This window comes from Sardina pilchardus, chromosome 4 (genome assembly GCF_963854185.1).
Source record: "Sardina pilchardus chromosome 4, fSarPil1.1, whole genome shotgun sequence".
Classification (NCBI taxonomy): domain Eukaryota; kingdom Metazoa; phylum Chordata; class Actinopteri; order Clupeiformes; family Clupeidae; genus Sardina; species Sardina pilchardus.
This window is the reverse complement of record NC_084997.1, coordinates 18602667-18623638: the sequence shown is the minus strand read 5'-3', so window position 1 is coordinate 18623638 and position 20972 is coordinate 18602667. Positions and strand designations below refer to the sequence as shown.

The window sequence follows — 20972 nt, the reverse complement described above, 5'->3', positions numbered from 1 at the left end:
TCCTCTACGGCGTCCCAAATGGTGCCGCTGCTTCCCTCTTCGCCCATTGCACTAATTCCATATAAAAGTAAGCAACCCACATGATAATGTCGCACATATGCGAGACCATTTTAATGGGCTATTATTTAATGCAACAAATCCAAGGGGAGGTGTATAGCGAGCTTTAACGAGAGGTTCATTAGAAGATACTTCCTTTAATCAAGCTATCTTTCACATGGGATGGCGAAGAATCTGCTCGGTTCCTCAAGGACAGTTGAATAACCTTGGTCCGTGCAGCAAAACTGCTAAGGTTGGATGGCTTACTGATGGAAGTCTTTACTAACAGGCTGGCTCATCTGTCATGCTTGCGTTTTCAGTATACAGTACACACTGTTGTAACCTGCATTGTGTGGACACGTCACAGTCATGCACCAGACTCAAACTGACAAATTCAGACGTGAGGGTTCAGCAGGAAGGCTAACACCCATGGGTGCTATAGTGTCTGCCGGCTTAGTGGAGGAGAGAGATGTAGTCACAGCACCGCGCTTGTACCTGCTGGCTACCATAACGGAGTGGCGGTTGCTGCTCATTGGAATAGGGGAAGCTCTGATAAAAATGGTCAACTATTAAGTTAATATTATTGCTGCTATATTGTTATTTGGGGGGGGGGGGGGGGGGGGGGGGGGGGGGGGGGGGCAAATAGACCAAACAGTAGCCTATAGACGAATCCGTCAGATACAGTGTGGGGTAGACATTGCAGCTGGCTTGGTTAGATTAGAACTAAGCTTACATTTTGCCAGTTCATTTTGGGGGGTTAAATATGCTATTTGGTAGCCTACTAGAGTTATAGTGCGTGACTATTCTACGTTCATATGCCTTGCTGTTTAATTTGGAATCTCCCATGGTGGGGAATGCTATCAAATAGCTTATAAAATTCAAGTAAACATTAGCAATTTAGCCAAGCAACACAGTTATTATAGCGAGCTATGTGGCTAGCCTACAACTTAGCCTAAATACACAAATGAAACAAATGCAAATCACGAACTCTGTAACTCCACATTACGGTTTTATTGATAGGATATGTTGTGTACAACATGCAATAGTATTAAAAATTTGAGCCTTGCCTCTCGAGTTCACCTGCCAACCCTGTAAGGTTCCGTAACTTTCACGCATTCCTGAAACCAGAGCCCGTCTCTGTTGAAACTTCCTGTGCAATCGCGAAATATGCTTGTCAATCAAAAAAAATGACGGTTCCTCCAATCATCATACAGAAGCTCGGCATCCGAGCCATCCCACTGTCCCATTCACCCAAGGGGGCAGGCATATTCCCGGAAGTAGAAACACGAAATGAGCTGGTGATCAACACTCTGCTAACTCCCTTGGACGGCCATAGATTTCAGATTTTTTTGCGATCCCATAACTTCATGCAACATGTGCCCTTTGTCTCCCTTATAGCTTCTGTGTATTCTATATAGGGTATCGAAGGCAAAATTAATTCACTTCTTCCCCGTATATTACGTTGGTTTCCCGTAAAGAAGTATTTTAGCATGTCTGTTGTAGGGAAGCTAACGTTCGCCCGTAATGTTTGGATAAGAAGCTGAGTGAGCCTGCACGAAAACCATGACGGAGAGTCATTCGCAAGATCAGTGAAAATGCGTGTAGCCTACGGTAACCTACTGTTTGATATGGTAAAGCATTACCTAGAGGCAAGTACACATAATAATAATATTAAAAAACGAACGTTAACAATTTCAGAGGTTTTCGATCTATCAGACGAGTTACAGCAGGCTAACGTCACGAACTGAGTACGAGTCTGCGCAGTACGACGGAAATTTTGTTTCAGCCCCCTTCCATTGAGAACAACGGAGTCTGTTTGTCCATTTCTTTTAGGTCTATGCATTCACCCCCAGAGAGGCCGGGCTTCCCTGGATATGACGATTTTGCGGCGTTTATCCAATATTAATCTAGCTTTTCCTGCACTAAGACCAGCCCACTCCGTAGTGCCATCGAAGTCCAGTGAGGCCGAGCCTCTATGGGGATTTTAATGGATCGTGTCGTCACAGCAATGCATTAGACGTGCGAAATCGCGATAGATGACAGGCAAAACCTTGTTGCAAAACGAAACTATAACGATATAGCCATGAAGTTGAACACGTTTTTAGCATGTTCTAGTTGGAATATTAGGCTTGCTAATGTAGCTCATAATAGGCATTATTTCATGCAATTTTCCGTGATATTTTAGAGGAGGCTGAGCCTCCCCTGCACTCAATGAGCAATCGCCTCTGCCACTGGCTACACGGGCTCACCTCTTCACATCAAACAGAGACATGCTGGTCTCTTTTTCTCTGTGGTTACACTGCGGTGAACATTTTTGTCTGAAGCAGCTAGACAAACTCTTCTGTGTAGACAGACAGCAGAACAGGCAGTACAGTAAATGTGTTACAAGTTGGGGACACTAGTATGCTCTCTGTTATGACCACATTACATTACAGGTACCTCTGATGCAGCACCTCAGAAGTTGGTTAAGGTGGTTGTACTAGCAAGTTATCTTGGGCTGAAACAGCTAGCCATTTGCCCCAATATACAGTTGATATATCTGCACCCTAAAAATAATATTTGAAATAATTTTTATCTGTGTTTGACTGTTTTTACTGTAACTGCTTGCTATTCTTTTGGTTGTTTAATGTTACAAACAAGAAGATAAACTAACCAAAACTGTTATACGATCCATCTGTACAACATTTTTATGCATTTGAACTTTACGCATCGCTTACAGTTGTCTTGTAAAGGTTACTGCCTTGTAATTATTTTAATGAGAGCGAACCAGAGCTGTATTCCCATACAATTTAGAGTATAAATGTTTTTAGTAGGCTATCAGTGACATGAAATCTATCTAAGAATATAAGAGTACTGTGTTGTAGAAGCTGAATACTGTTGATCATGTCACATTATATCCAAAGTAATAGCCTATGAAACATAGGATACCCATGTAAAAAAAGAAAGAGACAATAACAGTGAGACTGAATAAGCACATTCACTAATTTCTGCTGATTCAGTGATACACAGTGAAGGGTTCTTACTCAAGGTGAACTCCTATCAAAAACCATATGCCAAGGTCCATCTGGGAACAAAACATTGTGCTATACATTCTGTCTGGTGACAATGCCATAGTCATGAGAAAACTCCTGATTCTTCTGGGGTGTAGGTTACGGATGGAACAATAACACCATCTTCTGGTTGAAAAGTATGGTGCACAGTTGCTCGGTGAATTAAATGTTTCATGAGTATCATATTTTCTCTTTTTCAGACATTGTATCAAATGTGCTTAAATGTTTGAGGCCTCAGACAATTCCATGCATTATACCCAAACAAACAAACAAAAAACATATATGAAATGTTCTGTTTGCTTTTGGAATTGCTCTATTATGGTAGAGCCTTTCTACACTTACCTATATCTTTATACAGAGACTGCTAATCTATGATCTTTACGGATACTGCAGTAAAGGTACAAAACAATTATCTGGAAAAATATTATTCATGGTGTAGCAACAAGTAGCCATTAATGAAATGGAACCCTTGGTTACGAATTGCGTCTACTGTTAAGTCAGAGTTTCCATCAACTGACATGCCACTCAATAGCTTTGACATCATCTAACTTTGCCCATGCACCAGAACCGCAGCATGTCGGTCTGAAGCCACTCGCAAATCTTCTTCCTTTTTCTTCTTACCAATTAGTTAAGCACACGTCATAATTTTTCAAGTATAAAATATCCTAGAATATGTTTATTCTTCACAGCCACTTTTTATACAGGATAGATCCGGATATAGCCTATACTTACTGAACCGGATCGGAATGTTTTTGCATGACCTTGGCATGCAAAAGTAATAGGCCTACATCTGAACACTTCAAGAAATGATCGAGGTTCAACATCCAGATTCTTAATTACTGATAACTTGAGGCAGTGACAGTGTATCTAATTACTCTGGCCTTGCATGTAGACAACAAAGGTTACAAACTACTCTGCTTTGATTGCTGCTGCTCTTCCTGCTGTCTCCTCTGTCTAATTGACTCCTTCATCCATTTCTTAACATTGACACTGCACTTTACTCTTTCCTCTCAACACACATCATCCCACAGTATCTGATCTGCACAGAACCTGGTTGTGTCCCCCTCAGAGTCTGTCTTACTGTAAGGTACTAACACTTTTGCTTTGTTTCATTTGTGTATTTTATTTGTTAAGTTATCTATTGAACTAATAGTGCTCCAGACTTTCTGTATTTGTTTCTAAGACATTTTGTATTTTAGCCATTTGTATTTTGTACTGTGTGTATTGTATGAACTGTGTAGACTGTATGTTCTGTCTGTCTGCACTGAAGCTTCAGCACTAAACCAACGTCCAGGCTATGTTCCATGTTATTGGCATTAAAGCATTGACTTGACTTGACTTTATCCCTTGATTTCATGTTTCATGCAGTGCCTTTGGTAGCCTACCGTGTCATCTGTGCGTAAAAGCTGCGTCTTTCTTTGTGTCCTTGGGGTGGTGCTATTGGTCAGAAGAAATATATGATTTTGAAAGAAAGTGTATTATTCTCTTACTTCTACAATTGCAAAGATTTCTATATGAGTTAGTTTAGCCGACATAGAATGCAAAAAGTGGTACATAGCTGAAATAGGCCTGATGCATATTGTGTGTTATGTGGAGTGTCCAAGGTTTATAGCTTGATATTATAGCCTCTACATTTTCTAGCCACTTTGTTTGGACTATCTAAAAACTCACAGACTAGCCTCCTGTTCTCACTCTGTTTTCAGAGTCGATCAAACACGCACAAACATTTCACAGAGAATGGGCAAAAGAGAAATAAGCAAATTCTAAATTGAACTTCTTTTTTGCTCCTCCCTAAACCAGTGACATCAGCATGCTTTTGGCTTCTCTTGAGGGACTTCGGTAGGTGGCAACTGGCGGAGCATCATAAAGTATCGCGGGGTGGTAAAAGGATAGAAGACCGAAGCCTGAACATGTGTAGCCAATGTCCAATGTTACTTTTTTCTAACTAGGTAAGTTCATCAGTTGCACTTTTGAAGTCTTTCCAGATGTGGGTGTAAACAGTATGCTATTCGAAAGAGAGTTAGGCTAATGTGTGCGTCTTTGAGAAGAACCGTGGGAAATTGTCGACCAGACTTTATCTGAGACCTTACAGTCTACGGAATAATTTCTATTTTGTTTAAACCTGTGTGCCTACGATATGGATGGAAAACGCTTGATCAGCCATTGTGCCATATTCTAAGATCAGAAAATAGAGTTTGCAAAACATTAGAGCCATTTTGCAATGACCAAACCATGAGGCTGGTGAAGGCAATGGAGTGAAAGTTTGTTTCGCCGACTATAATTCATATTGTTAAGTGGTGAATGAATGGTAGAAAAATGATATCTCGGATGTTGAAAGAACGTAGATCCTCACCACCAAGGACTTTCTTTGGACCGTGCTCAAAAGCGTGACGTTCGTTGCCATGGCATCAAACATTCCACTTTTATCCGCACAGTTGATGCGCGTTCGTGGGTGAAAAGGATATGTCAGTCTTAGAAGATACAAAGTTGTAGCCTACCTTGTGTTTTTCTTTTGGCATAGCCCAATACCTGGTATTGTAACTCCAGTTGCAAGTATACCCAAGACCGAGTCGGCAGGTTTCTTGAAAGACAAGCAGCTTGGTCTCGGGGCCTACAGTGAATTATGCGTAAAGCAGCCAAGGCTACTGTATTAGCCTGCGGTTGGCATACCCTACTGTTTTTGTTTGTTTGTTTGTTTGTTTGTTTTTTTGTTTGTTTGTTTGCTTTGTTTTTTAATATATAGGAATTCTAGTTGTTTCTTAACTCCTAGATATTCATTCATAAAGTAACGCTGAACTACCTCCTAGATCATTCATTCGTAACACTGAACCCTCACAGACTGCCAGAGGCCTTAATCTGTTAAAAGACAGGAAAATCCCTTGTCTCAATAATGTCTCTTGTTTGTCTGATGAGAAATGAGTCCGCTCTTACGGAGACCTCACCTGTTTCTCTTAGGGGATGCTAAGGGGAAATAATGTGAGATAAGAGAGGAAAAACAGTGTATCTTGAGATCTGAAGTTAGATTTAATTTAACACTTAGATTGAGACAAGAGGAGGGTAGCCCCTTTGGAGAAACAGGTGAGATCTCATTTCTCATTTTGCTTTCCTATGAGGGCGTATTCAGGCTTCTACATTTGATACAGGTCCATGCTAGCCAGGCTGACGCCAGACCGATTCTCAATTGAGAATTGGTCTGGACATTGCCAGTTACTTTCGATTTCCAAGGGGCGTAACCAGCTGTGAAGATCATGTACTGTTACTGAATCATTTTGGAAGTACAGCAAAGACATCTTTCTGGAAGCCAAAGGTTTAAAATGCAGTTGTTTAGGCAACACAATTTCAAACAAAATATGTCCATGCATGGCATTTAATGCTGACACCATCAGTGCAGGTATTGGTTGTGTACAAAGCTATGTCAACTGTCCTGCTCTGTGTGTCATTGTGTGTAGCCTGTCCCATGCTAGATAGTAGTGATTTTGTTCCTGGGCTATTGGTGAATTGGAAAATGACTTGAATGGAAGGGTGGCCAGATGGATCTGGAGAACATATTCAAATGTGCCCACAGATTCGTCCAAGTTCAGGCAGACTAGGCCTCTATCCCATTGCGAGTTAGTTTGTGATCTAGGCTAGCTTAATTTTGGGGTCATCCCTATGTTCCCTAGGTCCTATGTTCCCCGGTTTTCCCCAAAAAGGTCATGTGTTCCCGGGGAACATAGGACCCTTTTTTTGGTACATTTTAAAAAGGGTCCTATGTTCCCCGCTTTTCCCAAAAAGGGTCCTATGTTCCCCGGTCCCATACAAAGTGGGGAAAATAGGACTCGAGGAACATAGGTACGCTCCCCTTAGTTATGACTGATGCTAAAAAGTGTTAAGCTCTTTAAGTTGAAGTATAACAGTTAGCCTGTTGACTGCGATAATGAAACTGTGTTCATGGTTAAGTATCCTAGAGCTCATTGTGTAAATGAGGCGGCATGTGATTCAAGATTAGCTGGTCTTATAGTTTTAGCATAGTGAGATGGCTTGCATGAGCTTATGAAGACCCATTTCTCTCTCTCTCTCTTTCTCTCTCTCTCTCTCTCTCTCTCTCTCTCTCTCTCTCTCTCTCTTTGTTTGTTTTTATGTGTTTGTGTGCGTGCGTGTGTGCGTTTGGGGCATTGCATGTTAACAGCTACATCATTTTTGGCCATAAAAGCAGCCAGTTACCATAATCACTTAGTAGATATTGCCACTCGTGAATGTTTTACATTGAAGTGACAACACAACAACAATGCATAGAAGTTTTGCTTGTTTGTTTTGCTTATATCCTTTTAGTTTGGTTATGTTTGTGCTAAATATTCTCAGTGGTAAAGTTGTTGGGCTTTTGTCCCATCCTCTAGTGTAATGCTTAATTTGTCCCCGAAGGCTGTATCCTTAGAAACAGTCTGGGATGCCCTTCTAGCCTGGATGGTAGAGTGCTGCAGAAGAAAGAGAAGCATCAAAGATTTAAATACACTTAAGATGTATTGATTGCTAGACTTAATAGCTTCAGTGTGAAACACTGTGACTATATGGTTACAACGACGGGTAAGAGGGAACAACTTAATATATGAACTTTTACAGCACACTTATACAACACTGAAATGTTTAATTTCATAAAACTCCCCACATCTCTTTGAATATTTATGCTTTAATGCAGACTAGCCAGCCATATCAAATCATGCATGCAGAAAAGAGTTAAGTGGAAAGGGTTCTCAAAAGCTACATGCATTAGCAGATTTAATAATCCTGGTCTGATACTGAACATTGTCCTGGCTTCACACACTACCTTGGCAATAATGTAGTTTCACTTTGTATTGTTTGTTAAGGAGTAGGCTACGTGTTCAAGCACAGTAACTGCATAGAACATCTTATGGCCTATAGTGTTTTTATACTGTGGTAGATGCTAGAGACATGTTAGCAGTGTAAGTTTCAAACCAGCCCTGACATGGCAGCCTGTTTATTAGTTTGTTTTTCTTGCATCATACTTGGCATCAGTCCAGTGTTTATTTCATAACAAAGAATATTACACAATAATTAGGCTAGCGAAGGAATGGCCTGAAGACATGATTTCTCTATTATCTTTTTGCTTATCACACAGTTGAGTCTCTTGTGGATTTTCGAGCTTTTCATGGAACACTAAGAGATACTCATTATGCGTAGCATGTTTCATGCACTATTGTTACACAACACTAATGGGTACTTATGGCTATGGCTATGGCTATGGCTATGGTTATTTAGCAGACGCCTTTGTCCAAAGCGACATACAAATAAATAACAATACAAATTAAATTAACAGTGAACAATTACAAACTAGGGAGAATAGTAATATTATCAGTAAAACAATACTGTTCTGTTATCAGCAGAAAACATTTTTATTGTGTGATAATTTGTTTTCATACTTTGGACCACTTGGGATAAGTCTTAGCCACGTTATGACAATCATAGTTAACATATCATTTTGGCTCTGTGAAAACACATGTTTTTGTCTCATCTCATAAGTATGTCAATTAGGCCATGTGATCTCATGTTGTTTACTTTTCCTTTGTGCTCTCAAAGTGGTATATCAAGACCGTAATTTCTCCTTTCTGTTTATTCCTGATTCCAACACTACACTTAACAACCAGGTAATAATGGCACAAGCTTAAACTTCCCATCACAGGTTCACACTTTTGGCAGAAATACGCCTTGTGTCTTCAAGCTCTTTGTTCTTCTTGTTTCTCTTCAGACAACACGGCCGGCTGTTAACACTTGACATGTGCCGCTGGCAATAAGAAAGACCTGTCTGGGACTAACAAAAGAACTGAACATGGCCGCCCACAGAATCAAAACCACCAACAACATAGCCCTACCCCGCTGCAAGTCAGAGGGCACTCTCATAGACCTCAGTGAAGGAGTGACCGAGGCCACTCTAACAGATGTCAAAGGTACATCCCGACACTGATATCCAGTTTTATTAAATGTATACATGAATACATTTGCTAACTACTTATTTGCACTTAATGACAGAAGTGTATAATGTTAATATATATATCACCACTGTTTTCAGTTTTTGTTTCATAATCCTAAATAAATGTTGGTGTTCACATGCTTTTTGTTTTTATTATGATTTTAGTGCTTTCTCCAAGTGCGTTGAGACTTGATACAACTGCATCATTGGGTACTGCCAGGGAAGTTGTTGCCATTAAGGACTACTGCCCATCCAGCTTCACCACCTTAAAGTTTTCAAAGGGAGAGCGCCTGTTTGTGCTGGATACATCAGGGGGAGAGTGGTGGTATGCCCATAACAACACAGAGATGGGCTACATCCCAGCAGCGTATGTTCAGCCTGTAAATTATCGGGACTCCTCGTTCAGTGACAGTGGGATGATCGACAGCGTAGGCGACTGCAGTGAAGATGGGGCCAAGGAGCTGGATCTCCTTGGAGAGTGGACAGGAGTGGTCCTGAAGCCTGTAGAACTTCAAAACGGAAACCCCTTTGCTGCCAGGACCTCAACTAACCCTTTCCTTAATGGAAATGCCCAAGAGTATGTGGATCAGAACAGCAACAGGAGCTCGGTTGACTTGCTGCTCTTTGACACCCTCACTCCTTCAGTCGCCAATTCCACCAGCAGTAACATCAACGTCAGTGGTTTTGATCGCTCCATGTTTGACACAACCGCCAGCACAGACATGGCGTTTGATAAAGACAACCCATTTTTCAGGAGCAAACGCTCATACAGTTTGTCAGAGCTGTCCACCTTGAGGGCCCAACGAGATGCCCCTCAGGGGTACACAGGGTTCTTCGGTGGTTTAAAAGCTCCGGCACCAGAGCAGTTTCAAAGCAGGGAGGACTTCCGGACAGCTTGGCTGAACCACAGGAAACTCGCGAGGTCATGCCATGATTTGGACTCTTTGGGGCAGAGCCCAGGATGGGGACAAACACAGCCCATAGAGACAAATATTGTTTGCAAGCTTGATAGTTCAGGAGGGGCTGTTCAACTGCCAGACACCAGCATCAGTATCCATGTCCCAGAGGGTCATGTTGCCGTGGGAGACACTCAGCAAATCTCCATGAAGGCTCTCCTTGACCCACCACTCGAGCTAAACACTGACCGATGCACCACGGTGAGCCCAGTGGTTGAGGTCAAGTTGAGTAACATGGAAACAAAGACGGCAATCACATTGGAAATGAAGGTGTCTGTCGTGGTGAAGATGGACAGTAGACAAATAGCCAAAGTGATTTGCGTCCGGAGTGATTGCAAAGAGGGTCCTTACGCTCCTGTGCCTGAGGTGTACATGTATGGCGACACCGTCCAGGTACGCCTTGATAACCTTGAGCCCTGCATGTACGTGTCGGTTGTAGCACAAGCCCAGTCGGTTGCTCCATACACCTCAGTGTGGGAGCATGTAGTAAAGAAGGTAACCCTTGGCGTATACGGGCCCAAGCACATCCATCCATCCTTCAAGACAGTGGTTGGCATCTTTGGCCACGACTGTGCCCCCAAATCCTTGATGGTCAGTGAAGTTGGCAAACAAGCACAGTCGACGTCACCGGTTGCTCTCCAGCTGTGGGGGAAGCACCAGTTTGTGTTAGCGAAGCCGCAAGACCTGCAGGTGGGCGTGTACTCCAACATGGCCAACTATGAGGTCAAGGCCTTGGGGCAGGAGAGAACTGTGAGAGGCTTCCAGGTCAAGCTTGGAAAAGTGAGTCGGCTGATCTACATGATTGCCACACGGACGGCAGGAGATATATCAGACTTTACCCTGAGGGTCCAGGTCAAAGACTGCCAGGACTGTATCCTCGCACAGTTTTGTGTTCAGACTCCCCAGCCGCCACCCAAAATGGGGCCAAAAACCTCAGTCCAGAGGCGTTTCTTGAAGAAAAAGGAGGCGAACAAAATCGTGCTGTCACCACTTGCCGTCACCACAAAATACCCCGTGTTTCACGAGCGAAGGGTCACAAACATAAAATTTGGCAAATTAATCAAGACAGTGATCCGACAGACCAAGAACCCCTATCTGTTGGAGTACAGGAACGGAGACGTAGTAGCTCTTCTGAGCGAAGAGCGAATTAAACTCAAAGGACAGTTTTGGACCAAGGAGTGGTTTGTCGGTTACTGTCACGGAAAGACAGGCCTGGTTCATACCAAAAACGTGCTTGTGGTGGGGAAGGTGAAGCCAATTTACTTCAGCGGGCCCGACCTGACAACCACCATTCTCCTGGAACAGAGCCTGAAGACCTGCAAGTTCCTCACTTACATCTATGCCTCAGTAAGGACAATATTGATGGAGAACGTAGGCAGCTGGAGGGCATTCGCTGACGCCTTGGGGTACGTGAACCTGCCACTGACACATTTCTGTCGGACCGAGCCAGACAGTGAGCCTGAGAAGGTGGCTTCTGTGCTGGAGAGACTGAAGGAGGACTGCAACAACTCTGAGGGAAAGGACAGGAAGTCCTTCCAGAAAGAGCTCATGACTGTGAGTACTTGTTTGCATACACTGAGTCAATATATTTAGTCAGTTCCTTAATGTTTTTCAAGGAGACAAAATACATGTGACAAAGATCATATCAGTATGATGATAAATCATAGAGAAGGATAATATTCATATGGTCCTCTCTGCAACACAGAAGACATAATGAGTGTGGAGTTTCACCTCCTGTTAAAATCATTGTCTAATTTGTGAGCGAATGTTTTATAGTATATTTTACCACTCCTTGTCGTAGTCATAGCCTTTGGTTTATGTTGGCATTTGCTTGAAGGTGTGGTCCAGCTGGTAAATTAGATTTTAAAGCTTCGAGGGATTTTTTAAATGTTAAGCTGAAAAAAAAAGAAAGCTAGCTAGAAGCTTGGTGCTGGAGGAGGTCGAGGAAGTCTTTCCATTTGCTATTGAACTACAAGGGCCAGATGACTTGCATCATGCAATACAAGATCATCTTACCATATTGTTACATGAAAAAAAAGATCAAAATCAAGGGTGTCAAGAAATAATGGTCTGATTGAATGACATACTGGCAGATGAATCAAGAGGCACCTTTCAGTGGAATAACTGTACACAGTACCAGTGAAACCGTTTCCTGATTATGACATGCTGTATCATGTCTTTCTCTCTAAGTTAACCACAGTATTGTGTCAGTGACACTTTACTGACAGGTTTGAACACATAACTAATTGACTATTGAAATTAGAATAGGTTGCATACTACACAGTCAACTGGCATAATTTATTTGTGAAGAGTAATAACACAAGGTGTATCATGACAGTTAAATACAAGTAACACTCACTACTTCTTGTTTGCACTGTTCCCTTTGAATTCTCCCCAGCAACAAAGTCTACGCTGGTTTCAGAGTATACTGTATATCATTATGGAGCAAACAGCTGTCTTGAGAGACTTTGAAGAGTTTGTCAAGTGTCTGCTTATTTTCACTTGTGTGTTCTCCAGTTGACCGTTATTCACTGTGTGAATGGCAAACAGCAGTACACCATCCATTTTCTAAGACATGCTGCTGTTCCCGACTCCACTGTTGCTGACAATAAAGTGTTTTTATGTGGAGTTGAGAGCTGCTGGTAAAGATTATGGACCAATGACAAATTGCCGTATTTAAGCAATGTTCCCACCAACCTCGCCCCCATAAATGTATCTAAAATTAGCGTCTTGTTGAACAGAATCAGCCCCTCACGCCTCAGCGACTTTATAGACTGAACCATGCAGAATGCATCTAGGTTTCCATAATTAATGATGTGTCACAATGCTGGCAGCATTGAGTTGAGTGCGCACTGTACAGATGCGTTCGGCATCAGCACCCCTTACCACAGCTGTGCGGGGACACCTGCATTTAGCAGTGAATGCTGCCCTCTCTCCCACACTGGGCCATTCATCTTTGAATTGTGCCTTGTTAGCACGTTATGGGAAAAGAAGATGAGTTTAATATTTGAAGACTATTTTTGTACTCGGTGGTTGCACACTTGCACGTTGCATGTCATGTCCAAGCACAATCTGTAAGATGTAAAAAGATGATCAAATATATATAGTACACTTTTCAGGTAGATCACATGCTCATATGTTTTCATTTTTTAGGCTTCAGTCTCCACTGTTATAATCAGCTAGAATCTCTACTGCCTCTGTAGCTTTGTTCCAGTCTGACAGTTCTGTTTAATATTCTGGTTTGTGAGGGGCCTGCAAGTGTATTTTTAGAAAAATAGGAAATAGCGAAAGGAAATCAAAAGGAATTTTGTGAACAGATAAAAGGGACCTGACAGAACTCCTGCACAGATATTAAGCTGCATCTCTGTCCACAAGGGGTAATTGTAAATGTGAATGTCTGTCTTGCTCAGAGATTTATTTTCTGGTTGTCCCAGAAAAACACCATCTATTATGGAAGAATTGGTTTAAGGATTCATGTGTAGTAAGCATAAACATTTTCTTTTTATGACCATTTTACCACTTTTCCTTCTTTTTATTGCCATTCTGTGATGTTCAAAATACGAATTTATTTCATCAGGCTTCAAACATAAGTGTGTCATAGTTGTACACACAATGCCAAGCCAGTGTGGCAGTAAAAACAAATTGGAGATTTAGGAGGCTTTGTATAAGACATCCTCCTCAGCACATATCGGCTTCGCCTCTGATAGGGGACTGGGGCAGTAGCTGAGATGAAAGCACTTGGCCTTTTTTTTCTCACCTACGCTGCAGACTTCCTGTAAGCGTTCTGCTCCCTTTTCCCTGTGTCAACAAGGCAGGAAGGCAACAGCCGTGACTCCACAGGAACCTGCAACAGGATGTTTCTCATGGCAAGAGCTGCGTGTCCTCAGTGAGAGAAGCTCAGAACAAACTTTTGGATTAATGTTGATCGTCTGGCAGAGTGTGAAGCGTTAAGATGGGAGGTTAAACTTTTTTTTAAGTGCGTGGTTTGGAGTGTATGTGAGCACTTTATATAGTGTGTCTTGGTTTCCCTAAGTGAAAAATGCACATAAATGAGATAAACAGTAAAGATGAAGATTATGTAAAGATAAACAGTATTTTTAGCCTTGTTTTTATTTAAATAGCTTGAATAAGCACTTACTGTGTACACAATTGATGTATGTATTCAGTATGAGCATTTGAACAATCGAGTGTCATCAAACAGCATATTAGATTTATGTTAATTTCTTGGTCAACCCTGTGTGTGTGCTGAAAGACCTGCAGGCATGCTTGCTGCGCTCTCAGCAGTCCAGTGGTCGTGCCAGAGGCCGACTCTAAACAGTGCATTGTCTTGCCCACCAGCAGGGTCAGTTATATCACCCAGCACACGTGTCGGAGGGGAGTCTCACCAGCCTGAGCCCCCCTCCCCACCTGGTGCCTCTCAGATTAAAGCCTTCCGTAATTCCTTACATCACAAAGGCATTTAAACACATTTATTCTGGACAGAAAGCCGCGCCGCCGTGCCTTGGCTCTCGATTGGCTCTCAGTTTGATGGAAGTTTAACATCAAAGCTGGTTGTTTTGAGCTGTAACAGTTCCCAGGCTTTTTCCCACCAGAAATTCCACCTCACTGAACCAGTGGCTAGCGCTGCTCACACGTGTCGTACACACACACACACACACACACACACACAGAGAGAGACTCAGCATTATGGTTTCACACTTAGCCTAGTTGGAAACACTCAACAGTAAATATTTGCACACTCAGCATTAAATGCAATATTGACCTAGGTCCTCCTTTTCATAGAATTAAAATACTTCATGTCAGTCTAACTCCTGTGCTATAATAATCATGATACAGGCAACAGCTTTTGGTAGTGTGACTTTCAAATTCTTCTGAATGTTACACTTTTCTTATACATCATTATTTTCCTAGGCCATGTGCTCATGGACAATAGCAAAGCTACAAACTATAATTGTTAAGGTAAAATGTTTGGCAGAGCTAGATCATATCAATAGGTTATGTGCACGAAAGGCTCATCAGGTAGCTCATTTATTTCTCGTGGAGTGTTAACTGTGTCGTAATGGCATCTCCTGCTGTATTCTGCTCCTTGCATCTTTACTCCACTACTGTATATGAAACTGAATATCTCGTTTATCCAATAATAATAATAATTTTAACACACGTATAAATCCTTCGTCATCGTAACGTGCTGATTCACTAGATGCCACACCCAGCGGGTCCATGTAGACACTAATTACATTAACAATAGCGGCAGATTCAAACACACCTGGCTCTGCTGGAGACAAGCGAGAGCACGGAGAGCCTTTTGTCCATGGGGCGTATTGGTCTATGTCCACCTGTGAAGATTCCATGAGTGGATGAGAACGAGGGCCTCACACTGGTTTCATATGAGACAAGAAAATAAAAGCGGTGAATTGCTGCGTATATGAATGTAAATTCATTGCCCTATGGACTCCACTACCTGGGGTTGTATTGTTCTTCAAAAAATATATGTATACATACCATGAGACAAACAAGCCTGCACGTGCAAATAACACTAAAATCGTACTATTTCAAGTCCTGCTGTGTCTTTGGGTCACTAACCAGAGATTTGCAATCATCCTCGGCGTCAGGACATGTCTTTTGTGAAGAATCATGGCTCTACAGATGTTTCCTGCTTCATTGTTAGTCTGTAAACACAAGTGCCATATAAGGACCAGGAGGCGCCTGCCGACCTCCCACAACTGACTCAAAACACGGACTCCAAATTCAAACTTGCCCGAAGGCGCAGAACATTTAGTGTGGTATTTTATTCTAAATTGAGATTTGCTGCTCCGTCCTGTGTGTCATTACTGAGATGGCCAGTGCTGTTTTTTTTTTTGTTTTTTTTGCTAAGATTGATGTTGTATTGGCAGATTGTGAAACTCTCCAAATAGCCGTCCTATTTCCTTATCTCTAGAGAGAGCTGTTGTTGATGTATCAGCAGTCATTATGTCTCCATAATACAGTCCGATTGCAGAGATGAACCAGCGAAGCCGGAGTGGTGTGTTGAACGTATCGAGAACCTCACTTGAACCTAATTGGAAATGGCAGGAGGAAGAGTGTGAGGAGAGTGGAATGCTTGTTGAGGCAAGATCACTTTCTGAGCCTTCCGAAGCAGTGGAGCTCACTTTAAACATGAAATTTTCAAAACATGGTCGCTGCTCCATACCCCTGTCTCACTGATTTGGTCTGTTACGTTGAATGGAAATTGACAGATAGTTCTGAGCATGTCTTAAGTGCAACTTGGTTTTAATCCTGCAACGGGAGCAGGTGCAGATTAAAGGCAAAAGTCAAATGTGTTGGTAGAAGGAATAGTGTTTTTTTTACACTCACTTTCTTGCTAACACAGAATTTATTGTGAAAAGAATTGTTGGATGTTAATTTGTTTAAATTAACTTACTTCAGAGGAGTCATACAAACAGCTGTAAACACAGGATGTAATGAAACCCTCTTGACCAACCTTGTAAAAACACATTCAAGGACAGATATGAACCGAGAGAGAGAGAAAGAAAGAAAGAGAGAGAGAGAGAGAGAGAGAGAGAACTCCTGTGTGTCAGAGAGAAAGAAGCCCCTAAGCAGCTCTCTGCTGGTGCCTGTGTTCGTGGCTCACGTGTTTGTATGACCTGGACCCCTGCTATCTCATTCCCCCGTCTGAAATGGAAGCCATCCCTCAGTGCTAGTGTGTGTGAGCGAGACAAAGTCAGAGACCAAGTTACACAGCCGTCACTACTGCCTACAACCCTCCCCCCCCCCCCATCCCATACATACACACACACACACACACACACACACACCGTCCTCCTCTCAAACCCCCCCCCCCCCCCATACACACACATCCCTCCTCCTCCTCTCAACCTCTACCCCCCCCCCCCCCCCCCCACGGATTTCCTGTCATTCCTTGCATTCCTGCTTCCAGAACCAGAATTGGAGCTTCCAGAGATTAGTAGGGTGTGCCTGATAATGTGTGTCATGGTGCTGAGCGTCTCTATCTATCAGGCTGGGCCTGAGCCTGACAATGGAGTCAGTGCAGGAATCTAAATCATAATACAGTTCATCTTGTCATGGAATGTGTGTTTTCTCTCTCTCTCTCTCTCTCGCTCTCTCTGTGTGTGTGTGTGTGTGTGTGTCTTGTGTTTAGTTGGTTAGTTATTTGCAATGATTCAGCGGAGCGCGGGACAATCTTTGGTTATTTGCGCCATGACTGCGTTTCTGAGTAGCTGTTGAACATGTATTTGCCTGTTTGGAAAGAATGACAGTGCGTGCGTGTCTGTGAGACGGGGAGAACTTATTACGCGAACCCTGCAGCATGTCTGTGCTTGTACAGCTGGTGTCCTTCAGGACTCTTAGTCTTGTGGGAAGAAAACATGTGTCCTATGTGTGATAATAATACGTGGAGTTTTAACGGGGTGTGTTGGGCTGGTCATTATGCCCCTTCTCTCCCTGGGCACTGCTTCACCCTGTCAGGGCCAGGAGAGAAGGAAGCGTCGATTTTTTTTTTAGGGAGGAGAACCACCATTCATGCCACAAAGCCAACAGGATGCCCCCCCCCCCCCCCCACACACACACACACACACACACACCGCCCCCCTTCCCAGCACACACACAATTACACTTACACACACACACACACACACACACACAAACACACACATGGACTGGCCTCCTTCGCTTCATTTAAAAAGGCAAAGTTGTTACCTCCAGTACCCCCAGCTCTCCATGCCTCATAATAGCACGTCGTTTCCTGGTCCTCTGCCTATCTGGGTATTCATCAAGCCGCCCAGCACGCCAGCAGCTGAACAGGCCCGGACTGATTACTGGGCTGTCTTGGGGGCAGCGCTGAAGAAAAAACACACACATCCAGCATGCGTCTAAAACCGAACCCCACAGATAAGACAGGAATTTAAAAATGTGCACACATTTACACACACACACACACACACACACACACACACACTCCTCTGTTGCAGCTTCTATGTTTCTACTTCCTGGCGTGTCACAACAAAACAATTCATCACACAGAGGAGCGCACAAAGATAATGTATGCACTCACAAGAATGAATAAGGTGTTCGTGCCAAAGGCCACGCACAGATAGCGTATAGACACAAGGGAATTTCACAAATTGAGTACAGCGGTTTAAAGGGCTCTATCTTGATGACATTGTAGTTTTTTGCTTTGAGAACGAGAGGACACTGAGTCACTGTAATAGATATATAATGCAATAACGCCGACTCAATAGGGGGAAGGGTGGGCTCTGAGCGAACACAAGGCCAGGACACTCACTATGGGAAGATGAGGGGGTGGCTCTAACAAAAACAAACTTGTGCGGGAAGTGAGTGGAAGTCCCCCTTTGATAGTCTCAAGGGCTACTCCGGCTGTAAGAACGAAGAGGGCATGTACCACTCTGGTAGCAAGAAGGAGGTGATAGATAGATAGATAGATAGAGTCTTTATTGTCCTATTAAGGATATTCTTCTTCACACATGCCATTCCATCCCATAAAAGACAGCAGCATTTGATGTTAACATCACAGTCTCATACATATAGCAACATATCACACATCACATATAATATGACACACACCGTACCCCCCAGACCCACCAGAGCCCCTGTTTCCAAGCCCTGTGTAAGCCCGTGTCAGGATGTCAGCTGATAACAACACGCTGGCAGCCTCCCGGTGTGAGTCAGAGGCCAGGCTGATTTACACACGCTGGAGTTGAGTCATGGGAGTGCGGATGAAGCCATGTGGCAGATTTATTACATTCAACAGCGGCTCATTTCATCCAATTAGATTTGCGGAGAGATGCGGGCCGTGCATCTGCCCATGCTTGTGAGCTTATCTGTGAAAATGGGATTAGTTGGCAGGGTCATGATATTGTTATTTATCATCTGATGAAAACAAGGAGTAGAGTTTTACAGCAGAGTAGTATTTTGTCAAGCCGCAGAATAGAAGCAGCAGTCACTCACAGCGTTTTCCTCCGCAGGCTCTCCTGAGGATGGACTGTCAGGGCCTGGTGGCACGTCTGGTCATGGACTTCGTGCTGCTGACCACAGCCGTGGAGATCGCCGGCCGCTGGAGAGAGCTGGCCGACAAACTGACCAAAATGTCCCGGCTGCAGATGGACGCCTACGAGGCGCCGCATCGGGACAGGAACGGAGTGGTGGACAGCGAGGTGAGACGACTGTCCAGCAGTGGGTCTGGCTTGGGGTAGATTTCCTTTGTGTTGCCCTGTGCCATATTTCGGCAGTGGGCAGCGGATAAAGCCTAACACAATAGTGATGTTGTAGATTAGTGCTTTAGATTAGTGGAGGTGAGACCGCAGAACTGGTACTAATCAGATTATTTACATCAACACAAAGCACACATGTTCACACAAACACTAGAAAACACTTATGTGTAACAAGCACTTGTAACTATAACATTCAGGGACTAATCAGTTGTTTACATTCAGCACAAATGTTGCTATAGATCACAATCTTAGCTTTAATGCCATAATGTCCTTGAGTCCAAGTGCATGAGAAAAATCAATAGCCCACAGCCCGTTGATCGTCTGGCTCTTTGTGTGTCCGTGGAAACAGGCCATGTGGAAGCCTGCCTACGACTTCCTGCTGACGTGGGCGGCCCAGATCGGGGACAGCTACCGCGACGTGCTCCAGGAGCTCCACCTGGGCCTGGACAGGATGAAGAACCCCATCACCCGCCGCTGGAAGCACCTGACCGGCACGCTCATCCTCGTCCACTGCCTGGACCTGCTGCGGAGCTCAGCCTTCTCCTCGCCGCACCAGGACGACTGTGCTATTTGAGCGACCTCCTCCCCCACGCCCCCCCACCCCCCAGGCCTGACACCCGGCCCCTTCCTCGCTACTCACTGCACTTTCACAGACCTCATCCCCCACCCCACCCCCCCCCCTGCTTTAGACTGGCCCCATCTCTGCATTTACTGTAGATTATACTCAGCTTATACTCCACATTTTATACCCAATGCTCAATCCTTCTCAGAGCTCCACAATGACGACAAGTACTCTTCATGTTCAGAAAATCGTGCATGTGCGTGCAACCTATTCTTCTTCGTTCGTCTTTGAAGAAGGGGTTTGTCCACTTGTCTTGTCCACTAACTTTCAAAACAGCTGGTCTTGGTTTTTCAAAGACCCCTGTAACTGCTGCAGAGAAGTCTGTCCAACTAGCCATGGTGTAGGCAAAGAGGAATTCAGACTATTGAGTATGCACGATCACTTGTTATCACTGATCTGATATAGAGATTGTACAGAAGTGTTTAACGGAGCTCTTTGTCCTGACTGCTAGGCTAGCATTCATGGCAAAAGTCTCCTTTTCAAAGTATGAAAGACTTCTTCTTGCAAAAGGCTGTTACCAAATCTGCAGTATTCAGATATTTGTATTGTTTCTTTCTGACACAGGATATATATTTTTTGAATATAGCACAAAATACTTTTTGAACCACTTTGACACTTTTTTGATGTTAACTAAATACACTGTAAGAGAGAATAATACTAAAAAAACATGATATTATCATTTATACATCAAATATTTATCAAGTATATATGGCAGCCAAATATATATTGTGTTTTATGTATGTAAAAGTTTACGGTTTATGTGTTTCAAGTTAATCTGTTACAGAGAACCTCTCCCTTTCCTTCCTTCCACCAAAACCCAATTAATTTAGGTAAACTGTTTTCTTCCTTGACAGTTTTGTACATTTGTATCAAACATTGATGATCAAGATGTTTTTTAAAGATGAAATGCTTTAAATGTGTATGTCAAAACACTGTAATTTTAAAGGCCAAGGATGTCTGGAAAAAAACATGTTTATGCATTTCATTGTGCTGGATTCAGTGCTGTGTACTGTAAGCTTATTTAGGACGTTCATTTGTTGCATGTTTATTGGACTACAGTACATACCATCATTTGGAATAAAATATTAGCCTTTA

At 43.1% G+C, this 20972-nt stretch overlaps 1 protein-coding gene across 3 annotated transcripts; it reads left to right on the top strand.

Annotated features, from left to right (window-relative positions):
* Window positions 1–4930: 4930 nt before the first annotated feature.
* Window positions 4931–20972, top strand: LOC134078467 (SH3 domain-binding protein 4-like). 3 transcript variants are annotated; one of them, XM_062534423.1, is made up of 5 exons: window positions 4931–5035; window positions 8830–9028; window positions 9217–11561; window positions 19010–19198; window positions 19605–20972. In XM_062534423.1, the coding sequence occupies exons 2-5, from the start codon at window positions 8911–8913 to the stop codon at window positions 19827–19829; spliced, it is 2877 nt and encodes a 958-aa protein (XP_062390407.1). In that variant the 5' UTR covers window positions 4931–5035; window positions 8830–8910; the 3' UTR covers window positions 19830–20972. The 3 variants fall into 3 exon arrangements, with proteins under 3 accessions (XP_062390407.1, XP_062390408.1, XP_062390409.1); XM_062534424.1 differs by lacking the exons at window positions 19010–19198; window positions 19605–20972 and adding an exon at window positions 13823–13985; XM_062534425.1 differs by lacking the exons at window positions 19010–19198; window positions 19605–20972 and adding an exon at window positions 13819–13962.